The following is a 19,949-nucleotide window of genomic DNA, read 5'->3' on the forward strand; positions in this document are numbered from 1 at the left end:
CAAGTAAAAATTAAGAAAATTGTAGGTCCGATAGACCAATTTGGTCTCAGTGGACGTTAACCACCACCATCATCATCATCATCATCATCATCATCATCATCATCATCATCATCATCATCATCATCATCATCATCATCATCATCATCATCATCATCATCATCATCATCATCATCAAAAACAAAAGTGAAAACACAAATCTACACAATTTATTTGCTATCCTTTACACTATAGTAATAAAAATTATAATATTTATCATTATCATTATTTCCACAATAACCATGACAAGAATCTCATAAAGATTATTAAATTAATAAAGAATTTGGTCATACTTGGGTTGTTATATTTTTGTTCTAGAAAACCAAAACATCCAAGTCCAACATAAATACATAGAAAGAAATCAAATTTCTATTCTAGAAAACCAAAGCACCCAAATTCAACATAAATAAATAAAAAAAAAAAAGACAAATTCATGGTAATTAAAAATATATAACTCCTAGAAAATTATAATTTATAATTTTCTAAATATAAAGAAATATTGTATTTATAACTTTGTAAATTAAATATTCAAATCACTTTACAAAAAGTTAACTCATACTTTTAAAATTAAATTATAATAATAATTATTTTATTTATTGAATAATGCTTGTTTTATTGATGTTTAAGGAAAAAATATCAAAACAAATTTCTATGGGTCCAAGCAAAGTTGTTTCAAGACGCAATGGCCCCTGAGTCATGTGCACATGGTTTTGGGGTTACAGAATATTTTCCGCCGCTTGGTTTGAATAGATGGCCGTGATGCATCCAAACTTAGAATCGCCAAACCTTTAGTGAAAGTCCACATTTTTTCGAAATACTAGAAACACTTGTCCATTGAAACACTCCATTGAAACACAAATTAGAAATATTATGAGAATATGCTGATGCATCCAACGGTCAAGGTTCCCCACGTCTCTTTTGATGGGACGGTCACGTGGTCCCAAGTGGTAGCTTACCTGGTTCCGGCACACATATATATAGATGGAAGGATAGTGTTATAGACCGTGGTGAATTTTGTAAGTTCAGAGATCTGTCAATTGATCAATTGTTGTTCATAGATTATCAAATAATCTCCAGACACCATGGCAACCATCGTATCAGTGAAAGCCAGGTCGATTTTTGACAGTCGTGGAAATCCAACTGTAGAGGTATGTCATGGGTTCGATCCTTTATACTCGTTTTCATGTGGCTCCAATGTTGGTAAATCATTATGTTTTTTTGTGATGTTTTTTTGAAAAATCTGATGCTGGTATTACCCATCTATACCCTGATTAGGGCGAGTCAAGTCATCTACTTCATATCTTTGAAGTTTGATATGTGAATTTTCAAGAGTCGACGGAATGAGTGCTTAGAGATGATCAAGTTTTATCTTTTCTAGTAATGAGTTTTATTCATTCATCTTTTGTTTGGTTGGATGTTGTTCGGAGAAGCAGACCCGATTGTCCCTGGGGACTTATTTCGGTTTAGATGTAGGTTTCTGAGAGCGAGGTTTTTTTTGTCAAAATCACCTGGATTTTTTCCCCTGCCTCTCTTCTTTATTTGGTGGGGGAGACCAGAACGATATTGGAACCCTTGGGGATGGCTTGATACTCTGTCTATCCCATTAAGGGTTCAGTGGTGAAGTGGGATTTTGTTTTTGTAATGGAGATGAAATTGTTTTGTGTTTCTGATGTTGTTTCTTGTTGATGTGGCTTAGATTCATTTGAAATGCTGTTTTTTTGCATGTATTAATAGCCTTACAATGGATCGGGGGTTTTGATACATAGCCCAAGTGTTTTTGCTTTAAACCCTTGTAAATATATCTTTTCCAGATTCCTGGCAGAGTCCATAATTCCGTGTCGTAACTCTTCATTGTTTTCATGGAGTCTGTACGTTGTGTAGGCTGACAATGCCACCCATTAATACCTAACCTAAGGTTTTTTGCTTTAAACCCTTGTAAATCTATCTGTGCCAGATTCCTTGAAGAGTCCACCCGTTCCAATTGTAAGTCTTTATGATCTTTGTGGAGTACATATGTTGTGTAGGCTGACAATGGCACCAAGTGATCGACAATGTAACACTTGCTTATAAATTCTTATAACCCAAACCCAAAGTGATCCAGGAAATTTTGTAATTAAGCTATTTAACAACACAGATAAAATCTTGTATTAGATTAAAGCTTGATCCAATTTGATTATTGATTTACACAAGAAAATGCCCTACTTAACCACAAATTTCATTGGTTTGTTGTGCAGTCAATGTGATTGCATCATAACCGTTATTTATGCCTTGTGTGGAAGAAATGAGCCTGAAACAGAATTCTTTGCCTGCAGCAAAGAGCAAGTATTCTTTTGGTGAGCCTTGCCTGCCTGCCATGGCACTTATGGCGTTCATGTTAGCCTGCAGACATTCTAATATCTGTGATCTTGCTGCTAAGCCTGTTTCCGTACTGTTAGAGTATCAATTTTACACCTGAACCTGGCATTGCCCTCTCATCAAGAGAGAAGGTAACTCATTTGTAGAGCAGTCCACTGGCCAGTGACAGTTCCTGAGTTTGTTTCCTGGCATGTCTAAGGTTTTCACATGGTATCGTAGTCATGGCTGTGGATAGGAATTTCCTATCTCCATGTCTAAATGAATATTTGTTTTGAGATGGGATTCAGGAGTGTATTGTGGCCTTGTCCATCATTAGGATGGAATGCTTCTCAGTGGTAGAATACCCTGGTGAGGGCAAGCGCTCAGTTTGTTTCCTAGCTTGGCCAAAGGTTCGGACTTTCCATGACTCAATATTCATACTCTCAGTGACTGTCTCTTCATAGCTAGGAAGCACACACCATAAAGTTTACAATTTTGCTGTGAAACTTGTGGACCTGTTGAAGACTGCCAACACAAGTCAATGACAACCGTAATGTATGCTATGTTTTTGTTTTGTTTTGTTTTGAGGCACTAAACCACAATAATCCAAATTTAATCTATATCTATTTCTCAAGGTAATATGAGCAGTTCTTCCTGCACGATCTTGGAAAGGCCTACCTTGTACGAGACAATACCTTATTTTTCCTTATCTGTTTCCTGAAATGTTGATAAAACTTGACCTTGTTGGCATTGTACCAATAGAAATTGGAATATCACATTTGTCATTTACTTGTAGGCTTATTGCTTGTTCATCTAATGGAAACATGTTTGATATCTTCAAATGCCCTTTTCTATGCTTTATTTGTTCTATGTAGCTTGGATAGCTCAGTAAGATTTCTTTAGAACCAGGTCTTCAGATTCACTTTCTTGGTTTAATGTTTAAACATATATGATTCTTGTTGTGTGTAGTACTATGAGGGATCCTGAATAATAATGTTTTGCAGGTACATTTATCTCTAATTTGAAAATATACCCCCTCTCTTTTTGAATATCTAGATAAACCTGTTTATCTGGCCCTTCTCAATTTATTCTTCTATCTTTTGGATTTCATGTTGAGAAAGAAGGTAGATTATTTTGGATTTTTTAGACGTCTTTCTATTCCTTCCATTGGCAAGAGTATACTTGTTCCCGATTAAATTGACTAGGGATTTAGTCTACATCAATAACTATCGAACATTAGGAAGGTTATTTATTAGGACCTTGGACAGTTATACACACCTCTTTCTTGTTGAGATTTTCTGTTTGGAGTAAAATAGGCAAAAATCTCTGTAGGTGACAACAATAGAAATTCAATTCCTAGATTAGCTCCAGGTTGTTGGGAGATGATTAATGCCTCCTATATTTGATGTGAGTGAGTTAATGAGGTGTTTAGATTCTCTTTGCTATATAACAGGCAACCATTCGGATTGTTTGCTATGAGGGTGAGAGTTTTGTGTGGATTTCATTATGTAATCTCCTGTTTGATTAATAAATTGCCGATGCCTATGTTGTGTGGACGTAGCCCAGATTGGTTGGGTGAACCACGTTAAATTCTTGTGTCTTATGTGCTTGATTAGTCTGTTGTGTATTTTGTTTCCGTTGTGCATCTGATCTCCAACAATTGGTATCAGAGCAGTTGGAGGTGGAGAATACTAAGCCTGTTGCTGGAGGCCAAGAACGCTGAGCCTGCGTGCGTATATGATTGTTGGAGGCGGACATTGATTACTGGAGGCCGAGAATCGATTCTGATCAGTGCGACTTTTGTTGTTCGTAACTCTGTTCGCTGTTCCTTTATGTGTGCGTATTGTTTGGGAGTGCTGCCGGTGCTGCATAGCTGCGTATTTGGTTGCCTCCTGATATACCTGCGCTGACATAACCTTTGCTAGATTTAAAGACTGCTGCGTGGATTTGAGAACCGATCTGGTGGTGCTGGTGCGTGGTGGATTAAACCGATCTGGTGGAGGTAACGTAAGTTGTGAGAAATAGATTGCTGCGTGGAATGGATATGCTATAAAACGGCGTGCATATATATTTGAAACCTGTTTGGCGTTGAATTTTAACACTTGCATGGAGATGGAATTACATTAAAAAATGCTTGGTTATGTTATATATATTTTACAAACAGCGTGGATATGTATTTGAAACAGCATGGATATATATTTTAAAACATGGCATAGTTATATTTTTTAAAAATGGCGTGGATAGATCAAATACATGCGCTGTGTTTTACATATATATGTTAACATAAAAGGTTGAAATGCATATGATATACACCATGTTACAAACCATATGTTACACATATTGTATAAACCATGTTAACGTAATGGAAAGTGTGAACATTTGTTAATGGTGGATTAATATTAAAGTGGGTGAACGCATATGGTGGAGTAGTTTTTTTTTGGTGGAGCGGATCAATCCTTCCATTGGTGATTCGAACTTTTTTTATGGTGTGCGGTGAGATATATATGTTTGTTATAAATTGCAGAATTGGTACATTGTGATTCGCACAGCAGAATATTGTTTTTTGTTTTATTTAAAGGCAAAAACAGAAAGGCATAGGCAGTTGGTTTTGCTAATTGCTGGTATTTAAAAGTTGGGTTTTGGAGATTACTGTGTTTTTTGCTGATACAAAATGGCGAAAACTCAAAGTGCCCGTTTTGAAATAGAGAAATTTAATGGGAAAAATAATTTCGAGATCTGGAAGGTAAAGATGCACGATCTGCTGGTTCAACAAGGTGTGGCGAAAGCACTGTTGGGGAAAAACAAAAGGCCTCCTTCCATGACGGAGGATGAATGGGATGAGATGGACGATAGAGCTCTGAGCGCAATTCGGTTATGTCTGGCGGACGATGTTCTGTTCAACATTGTGTCAGAAAAAACCGCCGCAGGCCTGTGGTCGAAGCTTGAGAAGCTCTATATGACGAAATCTTTGACAAATCGGATTCTCCTGAAACGGCAGCTTTATGGTTTGCGGATGAAAGAAGGTACCTCGATTACTGATCACCTGAATGTTTTTAATAACTTACTGGTGCAATTAGACAGTCTAGATGTGAAATTTGATTCAGAGGATAAGGCAATAACTCTATTGTGTTCATTGCCCGAATCCTGGGATCACTTTGTTACTTCCATAAGCTTTAGTACTACAGACATCCTTGAGTTTGACGATGTTGTTGGAGCCTTGTTGGCTGAGGAGACGAGGAAGAGGTCGAATGCAGACACCTCTACATCAGAGGTAATGATGGCCAGAGGTCGCTCAAGAGAGAGACACTCCGGGGGAAAGCATAGCGACTCTCGTTCAAAGTCCAAAGGCAAGAAGACAAAGGTGAAGTGCTGGCATTGTGGCAAGGCTGGACATCTGAAAAAGGATTGTTGGAAGCGAAAGCAGGCTGCTAAAGAAGGCTCTTCGACAGAAAAGAAGGAAGCCAACAACACAGATACAGGTTCAATATCTGGTTCAGGTATGAGTGATGAGGTATTGTCTGTTAATGTTTCAAAACATGATCAACATTGGTTGTTAGATTCTGGGGCATCAAACCACATGTGTATACATAGAGACTGGTTTAAGACATATAGATCAGTTGATGATGGAGTCGTGTACATGGGTAATGATGTCACTTGCAGTATTGTTGGAATAGGAAGTATACAACTGCAAATGTTTGATGGCACAACCAAATTGTTAACTGATGTGAGACATGTACCAGATCTAAGAAAAAATCTAATTTCATTAGGAGCACTGGATAGGAATGGATATAAAACTGTAATTCAAGGTGGAGTTATGAAAATCTATAAAGGTATCTTACTAGTGATGAAGGCTAAGAAGGTAGGAAATCTTTTTCAATTCGAAGGTAGAACTGGGTCAGATCATGTGTCGGTGTCTGAACAGGTTTCAGAATCAGATTATGAACAGGGTTCAGATGGAGGTCATGAACAGGTCTCAGATGGCGATCATGAAGAAGTTCCTACAGATGATAGACAGCCAATTGTGGAAGCACCAGAAACATTCTTAAGGAGGTCTACAAGGATCAAACGCCCTCCGAGAAGGTATGATGATCATGTTACTTCAGTTGTTTTGACCGCTAATGATGATGAACCTTTGTGTTATCAGGAAGCTGTAGAAGGTTCAAATAGTGACAAGTGGAAAGCAGCCATGAAGGACGAAATGATGGCCTTAAGTAAGAATGGTACATGGGATCTGGTTGAGCTTCCGAAAGGTAGGAAAACTGTGGGGTGTAAATGGATTTTCAAGCTGAAACGGGGTGTGAATGATACGGAAGACAGGTACAAAGCACGGGTGGTTGCAAAAGGGTTTTCTCAGAAAGCCGGTATTGACTTTCATGAGATTTTTTCACCAGTGGTTAAAATTGTTTCAATTAGAATTGTGTTAGCATTAGTGGCTTTGCTTGATTTAGAGTTGCAGCAGTTAGATGTTAAGACTGCATTTCTACATGGTGACTTAGATGAGGAAATATATATGGAACAATCGGAAGGGTTTGTTCACCATCGCAATGAGAAATTTGTCTGCAGGCTCAAGAAGTCATTATATGGCCTGAAGCAGTCGCCTCGGCAGTGGTATAAGAAGTTTGATTCTTTCATGTTGAGTCAGAAATATGTTAGAAGTGAATATGATCATTGTGTTTATTTTAAACAGTTAAATAATGGCATGTTCATTATCTTAGTGTTGTATGTTGATGATATGCTTTTAGCAAGCAAAAGCATTGAAGAAATCAACAGGTTGAAGACTCAGATGGCAAGGACGTTTGATATGAAAGATCTAGGAGCAGCAAGACAGATTTTGGGCATGGAGATTTTCAGAGACAGGGGCAATGGTAAGCTGTGGCTATCACAACAGAAGTATGTAGAGAAAATACTTTTGAGGTTTGGTATGAACAATGTGAAGCCTGTGTCAATCCCTTTAGCTTCCCATTTCAAGCTTTCTTCGAGTTTATGTCCTAATACAGACGAAGAAAAGGATTATATGTCTCGAATTCTGTATGCCAATGTAGTAGGATGTTTGATGTATGCGATGGTGTGTACGCGACCAGATATTTCACATGCAGTTGGGGTTGTTAGCAGGTATATGGCAAATCCGGGTAAAGAACATTGGTCAGCAGTAAAATGGATGCTTCGGTATTTGAGAGGCACAAGTAGTTATTGTATAACTTACAATAAGAGTAGTGAATCTGTTTGCGGATATGTTGATTCTGATTTTGCAGGAGATTTGGATAAGAGAAGGTCAACTTCAGGATGTCAAAGCTACAAAACATTGTTGCTTTATCCACTACTGAAGCAGAATACATTGCTGCTTCGCATGCTTGCAAAGAGGCGGTATGGTTGAAAGGTTTGCTTGGTGAGTTTGGTAGGTTACAGGACAACATCAGGTTACTTTGTGATAGTCAAAGTGCAATACATTTGGCTAAGAATCCGGCCTATCATAGTAAATCAAAGCATATACCGATCAAGTACCATTTTGTAAGACAGGTTATCACTGAAGGGGGAGTCTCTCTGGAAAAGGTGCATACAAAGGAGAATTGTGCAGACATGTTCACGAAACCAGTTTTGTTAGAGAAGCTATGCTGGTGTTTGGCTTCACTTGGCTTGCAGAAAAGATAAAATAATAATAACAGGGCATCAGGCTAATTGTTGTCAAGGTGGAGATTGTTGAGATTTTCTGTTTGGAGTAAAATAGGCAAAAATCTCTGTAGGTGAAACAATAGAAACAGTTCCTAGATTTCCATTGTTTGTCTCCTATAGAGATTTTTGCCTATTTTGCTATATAACAGAAAATTCAACATTGTTTGCTATGAGGGTGAGAGTTTTGTGTGGATTTCATTATGTAATCTCCTGTTTGATTAATAAATTGCCGATGCCTATGTTGTGTGGACGTAGCCCAGATTGGTTGGGTGAACCACGTTAAATTCTTGTGTCTTATGTGCTTGATTAGTCTGCTGTTTATTTTGTTTCCGCTGTGCATCTGATCTCCAACATTTCTAAGTTAAAAAACTCCAAAATTCACAGTTGTTGTTTAGATTCAACTTTATAATGTAGCAAAAGTAGAGTGTTCAGTATCCCTCTATGGAATTTGTTTGACTTGAACAAGGGATATGGAGTTGGTTCAACCTCAACAGTTGGACTTTTAAGAGCTGAAGCTTGCTTGGCTGTTTGATTAAAGCGTAATTTTAATGCTTATTGGATCTAGTTGTGATATATTTCTCTCTTTTGCTTCTAGTGCCCTTTTTGCTTAATCTCCTCGAATTGTGGTATCGATTAAATTTTCTTTATTGATATCCAGGTAGATATTTATCTTTCTGATGGTTATCTTTCCAGAGCTGCTGTTCCAAGTGGTGCTTCCACTGGTAAGTTTGAACTATAAGTTCTGTGAGTGTAAATAGACTATCAGTATATTTATGTTTTTAACTATTATCAACATGTCGTAGGTTCTATGATGCTCTGTTTCATTGGACTTACCAACATACAATCTGTTTGGATGGTCGATTTGGTTGTGTTATTCAAATAGGTGTTTATGAAGCATTGGAGCTTCGTGATGGAGGGAAGAACTATATGGGAAAAGGTGTCTCAAAGGTGAGCTATAGGCCGTGAATTATTTAATCTAATGACATTGTAATAATAGATTATAGAGGATAAAGAGTAATCCTTGGGAAATTGGATTCCTAACATGTACTGTTTTTCTAAAGCTTTTACTATGAAATAAACTACCATACTTTTTGTTTGGCTATGCAATTTTTCTTTTTATATATAGGCTAATATTTTTGGTCGAATGAAGTAAAAATCTATTGATATTCATTCTATCTTAATATGTACAGTTAGTTTTCTGAGCAAATTTAAATCTTATTTTGGTTTTGTTTGACAGGCTGTTGAAAATGTCAATAAAATTATTGGACCAGCTCTTATTGGCAAGGTATGCAAATCCATTAGTAATTGGTGCACACCCTTCTGTTGCCATGCCATATTTTTAGATTTTGTGTTGGTATTGTTATCCAATGTAAGTTAATCTTTATGACTGCAGGATCCAGTAGATCAGACTGGAATCGATAACTTCATGGTACAGGAGCTTGATGGAACTCAAAATCAATGGGGCTGGTGCAAACAAAAGGTGTCCATCACTTTGGTGGTGTTATGTTATATTGTGAAATTCTAATTTAATCAGGATCATACAAAATATTTTCCTGAGTATTTTGATGTCTGTGAATTTGATCAGCTTGGAGCAAATGCTATATTAGCTGTATCTCTTGCAGTCTGTAAAGCAGGAGCTCATGTTAAGAAGATACCTCTGTATCAGGTACCTTTTCATGTAGGCTTGGGATCTTCTGAATTAATTGTGAAATTAGTTCATATAGTTCCAATCTTTTTGGAGGGCTAGAGGATGTTTCACAAGGTTTTAATGGTGTGTTTCCTGTACGTTTCCTATTTATATTGTCTGTGGAATGCTTCTTATGTGTAGTACCAATTGAGAGCATTAAATAATGCCATTGGGAGGTAGTAATCTTATAATAATGCAATGCAGCATATTGCAAACATTGCTGGTAACAAAACATTGGTGATGCCCGTACCTGCTTTCAATGTCATCAATGGAGGTTCACATGCAGGAAATAAACTGGCAATGCAGGTATATTTCTTTGATTTATATGGACTTTATCACTGTAATTTAAAATTACAATACTATTTTTTTCTAGGTTTTATTGAATCTTATCCAAGTCATTCATGCGTAAGAGATCCAAGTGTTTAACAAATGTGTTTGAAAATAGATAGTAGATATTGAAATTTGTCACTGAGTCGATCATGGTAATGCAGGAGTTTATGATTCTTCCTGTTGGAGCGTCTTCATTTAGAGAGGCCATGCAGATGGGTTCAGAAGTTTACCATCATTTGAAGGCATGCTTATGCTCCTTTGGCACCTCACCAATATTTTGTTGTTCTTCTTTGTTTGATAAATAAAGTTTGAACACTAAATTTATGGAGAATATGTGCATAATCTACTTTCACTTTTCCGCCTTAATAATTATATTCTGATTTGGCATTCTTTTGTAATTTTCCCAACTTTTTCGGGATTCTCCAGGCTGTAATTAAGAAAAAGTATGGTCAAGATGCAACAAATGTTGGAGACGAAGGAGGCTTTGCTCCAAACATTCAGGTGCTTCATTGAATTAAGAGTGATTTTTAAACTATGGCATTTTTGCTTCTGTAATAGTTATTGCATTAAATATTACTTTATTGAAATGCAGGAGAATAAAGAAGGCCTGGAATTATTGAAGATTGCCATTGAGAAAGCAGGGTATACTGGCAAGGTTGGCGTTCTTTTAAGTCTTATTCTTTTCTAGTTTAAACTTTTTATTGGGTACAATGTTGAGATTAGTTGCTTATAAATGGTCAAGATTCAAAATATTGTTTCAATTGCCAGGTTGTTATTGGTATGGATGTAGCTGCTTCTGAGTTCTATACTGAGAAGGATCAAAAGTATGATTTGAACTTCAAGGAGGAGGTGGGTTTCTGTATTGCATTATTGATACCAATGCATTTAGTGTTCTCTCTATTAACATCTACGTTGAGTATTCGGACTTGTTTTTATATAGCAAAACAATAATTTTAATGCACGGAGGAGGAACATGACCATTATCACTCGAGTTTTACACCCTTCTTCCCTTAATAAAGGAGGCCTTAATTAGAGGGAATACCATAGAGAAATGCTATTATTTATTTGGATATAATTGTCTTATAATGTTGCAATTTGATCCCTGCAGAATAATAATGGTAGCCAAAAGATATCAGGATCTGAGCTGATCAAGCTTTACGAATCGTTTATTGAGGATTATCCAATTGTATCTATAGAGGACCCGTTTGATCAAGATGATTGGGCTCACTATGCACAATTTACGGCGACAATTGGGGAAAAGGTGCAAATTGTTGGGGATGATCTATTGGTGACAAATCCAAAGGTATGAACTTGTCTTTTGAAACCTGTTTTCAAGTTTAATCATTGACGGTTTTTATGGGCGCAGTCCCTTCTTCGGATCTAGATTCTATACTTCTAGTTGCATGTCTTTGGTTAGAATCATCTTTTGGCGCCGGCATAAATTATCGTCATCTTCTTTTTACCATTTTTGTTTAAATTGTCATTGACATATATACAAATGTACTGGTGCAGCGTGTTGGAAAGGCAATCGATGAAAAATCCTGCAATGCTCTTTTACTAAAGGTAAATAGATTGATCCCTAATTTTGTATATCTGTTGCTCATGTGACTTCTGATGTCTAATGATTTTTTTGCAACCTTTTGTAGGTGAATCAAATTGGTTCTGTCACTGAAAGCATTGAAGCAGTAAAAATGTCCAAACGTGCTGGATGGGGAGTGATGACAAGCCATCGCAGGTATTGACTTAACTCTGTCTTTCTAGGTCTCTTTTCCTCGGTTTTGCAATTTCACATCATATGTGTTATTGAAATCCATGTATTTTCTAATGCTTCTCTCATTGTGTGTATGTAGTGGCGAAACCGAAGATACCTTTATTGCAGATCTGGCAGTAGGCTTGGCCACGGTAATGTTCATTTTTCAGTATTTGGTTGTTTTTAAAGTCTCTATAGAGACTAGTAAGGTCAATATGTATCGAATGTGTATGGAGTCAAACCTTTAATCCTTGTTCTGATATATGCTCGAGGATGGGAAATTTCTGAGTATCATGAAGCAATTAGGGTATTTAACGTCACTTCTGATTTTTATGGGTTGTGTGTCTGAATCATCAGGGCCAAATCAAGACAGGTGCTCCCTGTAGGTCCGAGCGACTTGCCAAATATAACCAGGTGCTTTTATAAACTGGTCTTCTGATTTTTCTGGAATCAGTTGTTTTTGTTGTCTTATATACAGAGTCTTATTGTCACCTTTGCAGCTCTTACGAATTGAGGAGGAATTGGGGTCGGCAGCAGTGTATGCAGGCGCAAGTTTCCGCAAGCCCGTAGAGCCGTACTAAATAGAAATGTTTAGGATGTGAGGAGATAATAAAATTTTACGTTTTTTCGTGGTTTTGCGTGGAGAGAACCTTCTAATGACGAGAATAGGGATAAATAGTAATCTGAATGCTTGACCTCTTTCAATTTATATGAAAGGGCAGTCCAAAAATGATTTCAATATATGTTGCTTCCAATATGCCTCAACCAGGATCATATTACATACCAGACTTTCTTTTGATATTAAAGAGGTCTAACTTATTAGGTAGCCAATGCTAGAGAAAATTTTGGATGCTGTGAATTCTGGTGAAATTAAAATTTGTATGTTATTTTGTCTGCAGTATATTTATTGGAGTGACACTTTTTCATGGTAATTTTTGAGGCTGCAATTGTTATTCTCTGTAAAATGTTTATGTGAAGATTCATCGCGAGGGTGCTAGAATGTTCAACCAGTCGATCTTTACATTGTCGTAACGTGAGCATTATAATGGTCAAAGCATGTTGTTATTGTTGTGAAGATGTATGATGAGGGTGTTTGAATGTTCAATCAATCTTTAGTCTTTTGACATTGTCTTAACAAAGCATATTGTTATTCTGTGAAATGTTATATTGTGAAGATTTATGATGAGGGTGTTTGAATGTTCAATCAATCTATATTCAGTCTTTTGACATTGTGTTAATAGTAGCTTTATATTAGTTTTATTTTGGCATTGACTATATATGAATGAATTATGATACATCAGTCTTTTGACATTGTGTTAATATTAGCTTTATATTAATTTTATTTTGGCATTGACTATATATATATGAATGAATTATGATATATCTTCACAAGGAAATGCATTAGAGGTCCAACTGAAAGTTATGTCAAATGCAGGAATCTTTTGACATTGTGTCAATATTAGCTTTATATTAGTTTTATTTTGGCATTGATTATATATATAAGTGAAAGTTCTGTCAAAGGTAGGAGTCTTTTGGCATTGTGTTAATATTAGCTTTATATTAGTTTTATTTTGGCATTGATTATATATAAATGAATTATGATATATCTTCACAAGGAAATGCATTAGAGGTCCAACTGAAAGTTCTGTCAAGGTAGGAACATTGATTATGAACCTATGAATTTCAGGGCCTGGCTGTGATTCCCATGCTTGGGAAGCATGTCATGGCCTGATCTGATATTTAACTCTGAAGATGGGGTTGTAATTGGTTCAACTAGCTCTTATTTAAAGACCGAATCGTTTATTGCTCCTGTCCATGGTAGAAAGACTAAATTGTTTATGGCACATGTCCATGGTAGACGGACCAAATTGTTTATTGCACATGTCCATGGTAGTTAGGAACTAGAGTACTATTTTACAGTTGTAGGTGCACAATGACTCAAAATCTCAAAATCAAGAGAGTAGTTATCTCAAGATTATGGTACAAAATTTTACACAAGCGGATGTCTCATGTCCGACTCAAATTTTATTGTTCTCGAGTGATATTAAGACGTTTAGATTTAGATTTATCACATTTTAAGTAAGAGATTAATTAGAATTTTTAACTATTTATTTCTATGCTAAAATAAGAAGTGTTCTCAGATCATCATAGTTTTGTTGAGTTAAAAGGTCAAGAAGATTGTAGTGACAAATATTTGAAGATTAGATCAAATGTGAGTATAAGATGGACAATCTAAGAAAAAATGTTTTTCATCTTCGATCTTCTTAGGATCACATGGGTGACAATATCTTTTATCCCATGGCGTTTTGGGAATTGACCAACATCCAATTTCACGATAAAGCTCATTAGAATTAATTCTAATCTTGCCAATATTCATTTTCTTCTTAACACTAGCAAGACGGAGAAAAAAAAATTGTTTTCGAAATTGGGGTTAATCACTTCTTATAATATTTTAGTTTTCTATTTCCCTCCAACTCTTTATTTCGGCACATTTCTCTAGCCAACAGTTGGCATCCTTATGCCACCCTCAGATTCTTACATGATACTTAGAAATTTACTTTGGAAACCCTAAACTGGGAAAACTAACAAATGTTTATAGCGACACTTCTAGTTCTCATTATATTAATTTCACCATTTATTATACAATATATAGTATTTGGTGGCATCCAATATCGTAATCCATTACATGGAGTGGACTTCTTAATTCAGGGATTATATTAAAATGTTATGAAACAGAGTTAGCCAAAAAAGCAAAAATAGGCCAAAAATGGACCATTTATTCATTTCTCAGATTTTATTTCTAGGGGTTGTAGCCCACTTTGTGACCCCCCAACCATCATGTTTAATGTAATGCAACCCATGGTGTTAATTATGCAAAGAATATAACACATTCCTAATATAAGTCAATAAGCTTCTTTTGTTATTAGATATAACATTGATGTGAAGTGTTTAGTGATTAATTTTACTCTTCCTACTCTACCCATGCATGTGAAGTATGAATTGAGTTATGTAGTGGGCATAGGTCACATTCTATTACTCTCTTATCCCAAGCTTTGAACAACATTTTGTGACGTGTGGTCCTTAGTGTCATGTGGTCTACTTCTTTGCCTAACCTACGCATTTCATGGATATATCTTAGTTGTTTTTTAGTCTTTTGGACTTTTAAATACTACAAGCCTCTATCTCTTTATTAATAATCCAAAATTTTGGATCGCACCTCCCTAATAGGAGGCTAGGCATTTCATGGATTTACCTTGTTTTTTAGTCTTTTGGACTTTTAAATACTAGAAAGCCTTTATCTCTTTATTAATGATCCAAAATTTTGGATCGCACCTCCCTAATGGGAGGCTTTGGTCTTTGAAAAATCTATAATAGAGAAGTTGGAAGCACATGGATTCCACTTGTTTCTACAGGTTCACCATTCCATCGTATGTGAAGGTTGCTTACTTTTGGTGCATTTTAATCATTCTTCTTTTTCCTTTGTTTTGTTATTACTATGGATATTTTGTCTCTCTCCTTATGTGCTTTGATGAGATAGGTATTTCCCTTTGTTGTCACCCCTTCTTGAAGTCCAACTTGATATAAAGAGTTTTCTTTCTTAGCTCATCTACCCTCTTCACATTCATCTATTGCAATTGTTGTTGGATATCATTGAATATGACTCAAGGTATTTCACTACTACCCCAAACTCTTTCTAAGGGACACCCAAAATGATGGCTTGCTTTTAGAATTCAACCATGTACTCTTATATACTTTGACCTTGTTCGTCTTAGAGGTTTGCAAAATTGTTTCTTTTCATATTCAATAGGGTATAATTTTGATTTTAATAATTCCTTGAAATTCTCCTATTTTGTGACCACGAGGTTCTTTCCCAACCTCAAGGCATCTAGATAGCTCTCTTATAGTAATAGAGCATGTCCAAACATATTCAATTAGTAAAATAAAATCTTTTGTGGTTTTTTTTTTTTAATATAATTCCAAATGTTTTAACTAATTATCAAGTTTTTTAGCATTAATTTGACCATCATATGTTTGTATTTCATGTTTTCCTTCAACCTTGAATGGAGTATATGAAGATGTCTAATGAGAGTCATTATTGCTAATGATTAGGGTATTCAACCTTGGGTTGTTTAATAATCTCTCTTATGTACTCATTACCCTATGCATATCTCTTTTCATCCCTTCTTGTGAATCACTGTCATCATCTTAATTAATACAACAATGTTATGCTCCATCCAAGTGAACATTACTTTAGGGTCTTCCTTGGGATGTTTCTCATTAGAAGTTCTTACCATTTTTGTTTGTTAGCATCTTCCAAGATCTTGTAGAAACAACTCTCATTTTTGTTGTCCACAGTGGGTATTTACAATACATTATGTGTGCCAAGTGTTTTTTAACTTGAGCTTTTATACTCGTAGGATTTGTAATTGTTGGCTTATGGCTAAGTTGAAGCACCCCTATCGAGCTTAATTAATCTTTTTGGAATTGATTTGTTTTTATTTTCGCTTCCTATTTCATTATGCATAAATTATATTTGTATAATAATCACAAACTATACTTAAATGCAAAACACAACTTTGAAGAAAATAATTGTAAACATAGTCTTAACACAATTTACTTTGGAAACTTATTTGGTAAAACTAACAAGAATTAGTTGGTGCTTTGTCTCTTATTATGTTGATGAAATACAAATGGAAGCTATGCAATCTCTTACAAAGATTTTGTGTATTCTTACTTGGCTTTATTTTACAAATTGTTTTTCTGGCTTAGAGCTAGACTGCTTTCCCCATGGATAGGCTCAAATTCTCTTTGCCTCTTAGCTTAGGAACACAATTTTTCATTTTCATCCTCATTGATAGGCTCAAATTCTCTTTGCCTCTTAGTTTAGGAACATAATTTCTCATTTGCATCCTCATTGTTTTTGCTATTGCACCCCTTTTCCCAAGGTTTTAAGTTTCTAGCCTAAAAAAATTGACCTTTATTCAACAAATCCAACATTTTTTTGCCCCTTCATTTGTGGTGGACTCTTCAATTACTTTCTAATTGTTTTGCAGATACCTGAGGAATTGTACATTTAATTGTTAACCTAGGGCTCGTATGGAACTTTTGAATTACCATGCATTGTATATGCTAATACATACTATGAAGAGCCAATGACGTTGTAGTATTCTAGATATGTTTTACATCAAGATATTAATGTCGTTTACAAGTCACCAAGGAAAACAAAGCACATTTGCAAGCAAGTAAAGATCACACTTGTAGAATTAAAATAACACATCTACTTAGTGCGCCTAGGAAGCTTAATGCTATAACCCCAACATAGGTAGAACAATCCACATAGGAAGGAATTTAATCACACAAAAAAAAATGAGTCACACGGGCTGTAAAGAGGTGACTTGATCAAGGTTTCTAATGATCTTGATCCCTGGAACAAAGATGCATATGCAAAAAGCATAACGTTGGTAAACTGCAATATACAAAATCTAGTCCAAATAAATATATTAAAGACAATACTGTAAATATGGAAATAAACAGAGTAATGAAAAAAAAAACTAGGAAAACATAGTAAGTTGCCTATTCAAGTCTATTAGTTGCAGCAATAACTACTAGTCAAATTTATTAGCAACATAAAGGAATCAAGCTATTTATCTTGATTAATGAGTTGGAACAATATACAAAGCTAAGTACTTATCAAACTAGTGAGTTGCAGCTACATATATGAAATAATTTGAAAAGTTAGAAAATTTTCGGTAAAAATCACATCATCATAGTTTTGTCGACATGTTTCGAACCATCCAGTGTGGTTCATCGTCAGGGAATAATTTATTAGATTAGTAAATTGCAACACAACATAGTGAGTTACCAGATTAAAGAGTTACAACAAAATAGAGTATGTTATTGAATTAACGAGTTGCAAAAACCAAAAAAGTGATAAAATTAACAAGTTGTAGAAATGTAAAGAAACCACATTATAGAAATGACACTGGGAACTAATTTATAAGGTTACAGACAATACGTGACTAAGGAGGGGGGCCTACCTCCTTAGGTGAGGCATTATTTATAAATGTAGATCACCTAATTCAGCAGCACACCATTTTCAAATATAACAAAGAAAAAATGGAATAGAACCTTAATTATTTTATTAACAAAAGTTTAGAAGCAAAAAATACACAATGCATGTTTGACAATATAAGGTCCATGCCACAAGAATTCAAGTTTTCCAGCACCTATTTTATGATGGTCTTGATCATAGACCATTATGAGATAACCTTATGAAAAGACACATGGTTGAATAGATTTGTCATATTGTGCCTTAATGCACTTTTTGAGGGATTCATTGGTTAAAGTAGAATTACGACGAGTTTTGTTGAGTTGAGCAAGGTAAAAAGGTCATTCATCTTCAACAAAGGTATGTGGTAGACGTTGGACAACTAACTTTAGTGATAGAGTTTTGCATTGAATTGGGAGTACTGCCTCAATAATGTAAACAATATGGAAAGGAGTAAAACCAATGGCAATATTAACAAAAGTTCCAATAAGCCCATAGTGTTAAGAAGAGCATAATATGCCAATTAGTTTTGTGCCCCTACCATTTTTTTGGATCATGTTTTCCATGACATGGTTGATGGCTTTAGGGTAACATGGGGTTGAGTTCTCTTAATAGAAACCCAACTTGGTAGTGAGTTTTGTCATCATCAGATTCTTGAAGTGATATTTGTGATCAATGATCATTATCTGTGGAATGTCAAAATGAGAAATGATATGGTTGATTATGAACAAATCACTAGCGATGCCATCACTTGTGCAAGTGGGCATGCCCTCAACCCATTTTGTGAAGTAGTTAACAAACACAATGATATAGTAGTGACCACTAGATGAGGGACGCATGCATGTCATCAATTCAATCCCCAATAGCAACCAGAGAGTGGAGAGGGGTCGCGTGGGAGTGCATCTTCTTTGAGAATATTTGACATCTATGACTTTTTTAGACTGCATTCATGCAATTCTTGAATATATACAACCAAAAATGGTTGGTGCGCAAGATCTTATAGATGATGGTAAGATTGGAGAGATGACTGCCACATGACATAGCATGGCAGTTGTTAAGTATGTGTTCTACTTTGGAATGAGTGAGGCATCAACAGAGAAAAAAATAATTTCATGACAATATATTTCCAATGATCAAGCACTGTTTTACATTGTGGCATCATGATCAACACTCATCCTAAGATAATTGGGGGAAGATTTGTTGGTAGGTAGATCATAATATTGCCATACCAAGGGTCCAAAGAGTCAATAATAAACAAATAATTGCCATGTACTGAGTCAATAGTCGTGAGCTCATCATTAACTTGAGAAAAGTATAACATCAATTTTGTGAAATCAATTGACTTTTTGGATTTATAGGTAGCAAATTCTAGGTTAATTTCTTGCAAGATAAGGATCCATTTCAAATATTTACCCCCAACCAGTTTTCAACCAATTTGTGTATGGGGTTTGATTCAACTATAATGGTCATCTTAAACATCAAAATATAATGTCGTATTTATGGGACAACATAGATTGTTTCCAAGGCCAGCTTATCAACATTATCGACATTGGCATAACAAAACTCAAACCCGGAAAGGCCTTTCTAAGGTAATTAATGATGTGTTCATGATGTGACTCATCCTCTTGGATGAGTAACATGTAGATGGTGGAACTAGACGTATCCAAATACAATAGAAAGTATTGAGAATAATAAGGAGGGCTCAATAATGGGGTTGAGACCATAACGTTCTTGACAACATTAAAAGAGCATTGAGCATAGTCATCCCAAATGATAGGTACATCCTTCTTAAGGAGGCCCATAAACCCTTTAATAATTTATGCATGATTGGTGATAAATCATCATAAAAAGTTTGCTTTCCCGTACAAACTTTGGAGTTAGCTAATAATATGTGGGGGGAAGAAACTACACAATGGCCTAAACTTTGAAAGGGCCAATGAAAATTTTGTGCTTGGATACAATGAGACCTAGTAAGTTTCCAAAGATGACATAAAAAATACACTTGTGTGGGTTAAGGCATATGTTGTAGGTTTGAAAATAGGTGAATATGCTTGAAGGTGGATCCTTCTTAAGGAGGCCCATAAACCCTTTAA

At 35.6% G+C, this 19,949-nt stretch overlaps 1 protein-coding gene across 1 annotated transcript; it reads left to right on the forward strand.

The window, feature by feature from the left end:
• The first annotated feature begins 1,019 nt into the window (after positions 1 to 1,019).
• On the forward strand, positions 1,020 to 12,705 carry LOC149199073 (enolase 1). Its single transcript, XM_089402274.1, has 17 exons — positions 1,020 to 1,184; positions 8,699 to 8,762; positions 8,924 to 8,988; positions 9,278 to 9,325; positions 9,434 to 9,520; positions 9,626 to 9,706; positions 9,932 to 10,033; positions 10,219 to 10,299; positions 10,484 to 10,558; positions 10,650 to 10,712; positions 10,826 to 10,906; positions 11,166 to 11,360; positions 11,570 to 11,620; positions 11,704 to 11,792; positions 11,908 to 11,959; positions 12,165 to 12,221; positions 12,308 to 12,705. Exons 1-17 carry the CDS (start codon positions 1,119 to 1,121, stop codon positions 12,386 to 12,388), a joined length of 1,338 nt encoding a protein of 445 aa, XP_089258400.1. The 5' UTR covers positions 1,020 to 1,118; the 3' UTR covers positions 12,389 to 12,705.
• Positions 12,706 to 19,949: the final 7,244 nt, after the last annotated feature.

The sequence above is a fragment of the Pinus tabuliformis genome, chromosome 2_1 (assembly GCF_031772625.1).
Source record: "Pinus tabuliformis cultivar Carrire ecotype Pingquan chromosome 2_1, CPIR1, whole genome shotgun sequence".
NCBI lineage: Eukaryota > Viridiplantae > Streptophyta > Pinopsida > Pinales > Pinaceae > Pinus > Pinus tabuliformis.

Bases quoted from the DNA above. Each gene is read 5' to 3' on its own strand.
- LOC149199073 (XM_089402274.1), top strand. From the start codon at position 1,119: ATGGCAACCATCGTATCAGTGAAAGCCAGGTCGATTTTTGACAGTCGT. The intron at 1,185-8,698 runs GTATGTCATGGG...ATTGATATCCAG, and splicing joins GTGGAAATCCAACTGTAGAG to GTAGATATTTATCTTTCTGA. The intron at 9,326-9,433 runs GTATGCAAATCC...TTATGACTGCAG, and splicing joins GACCAGCTCTTATTGGCAAG to GATCCAGTAGATCAGACTGG.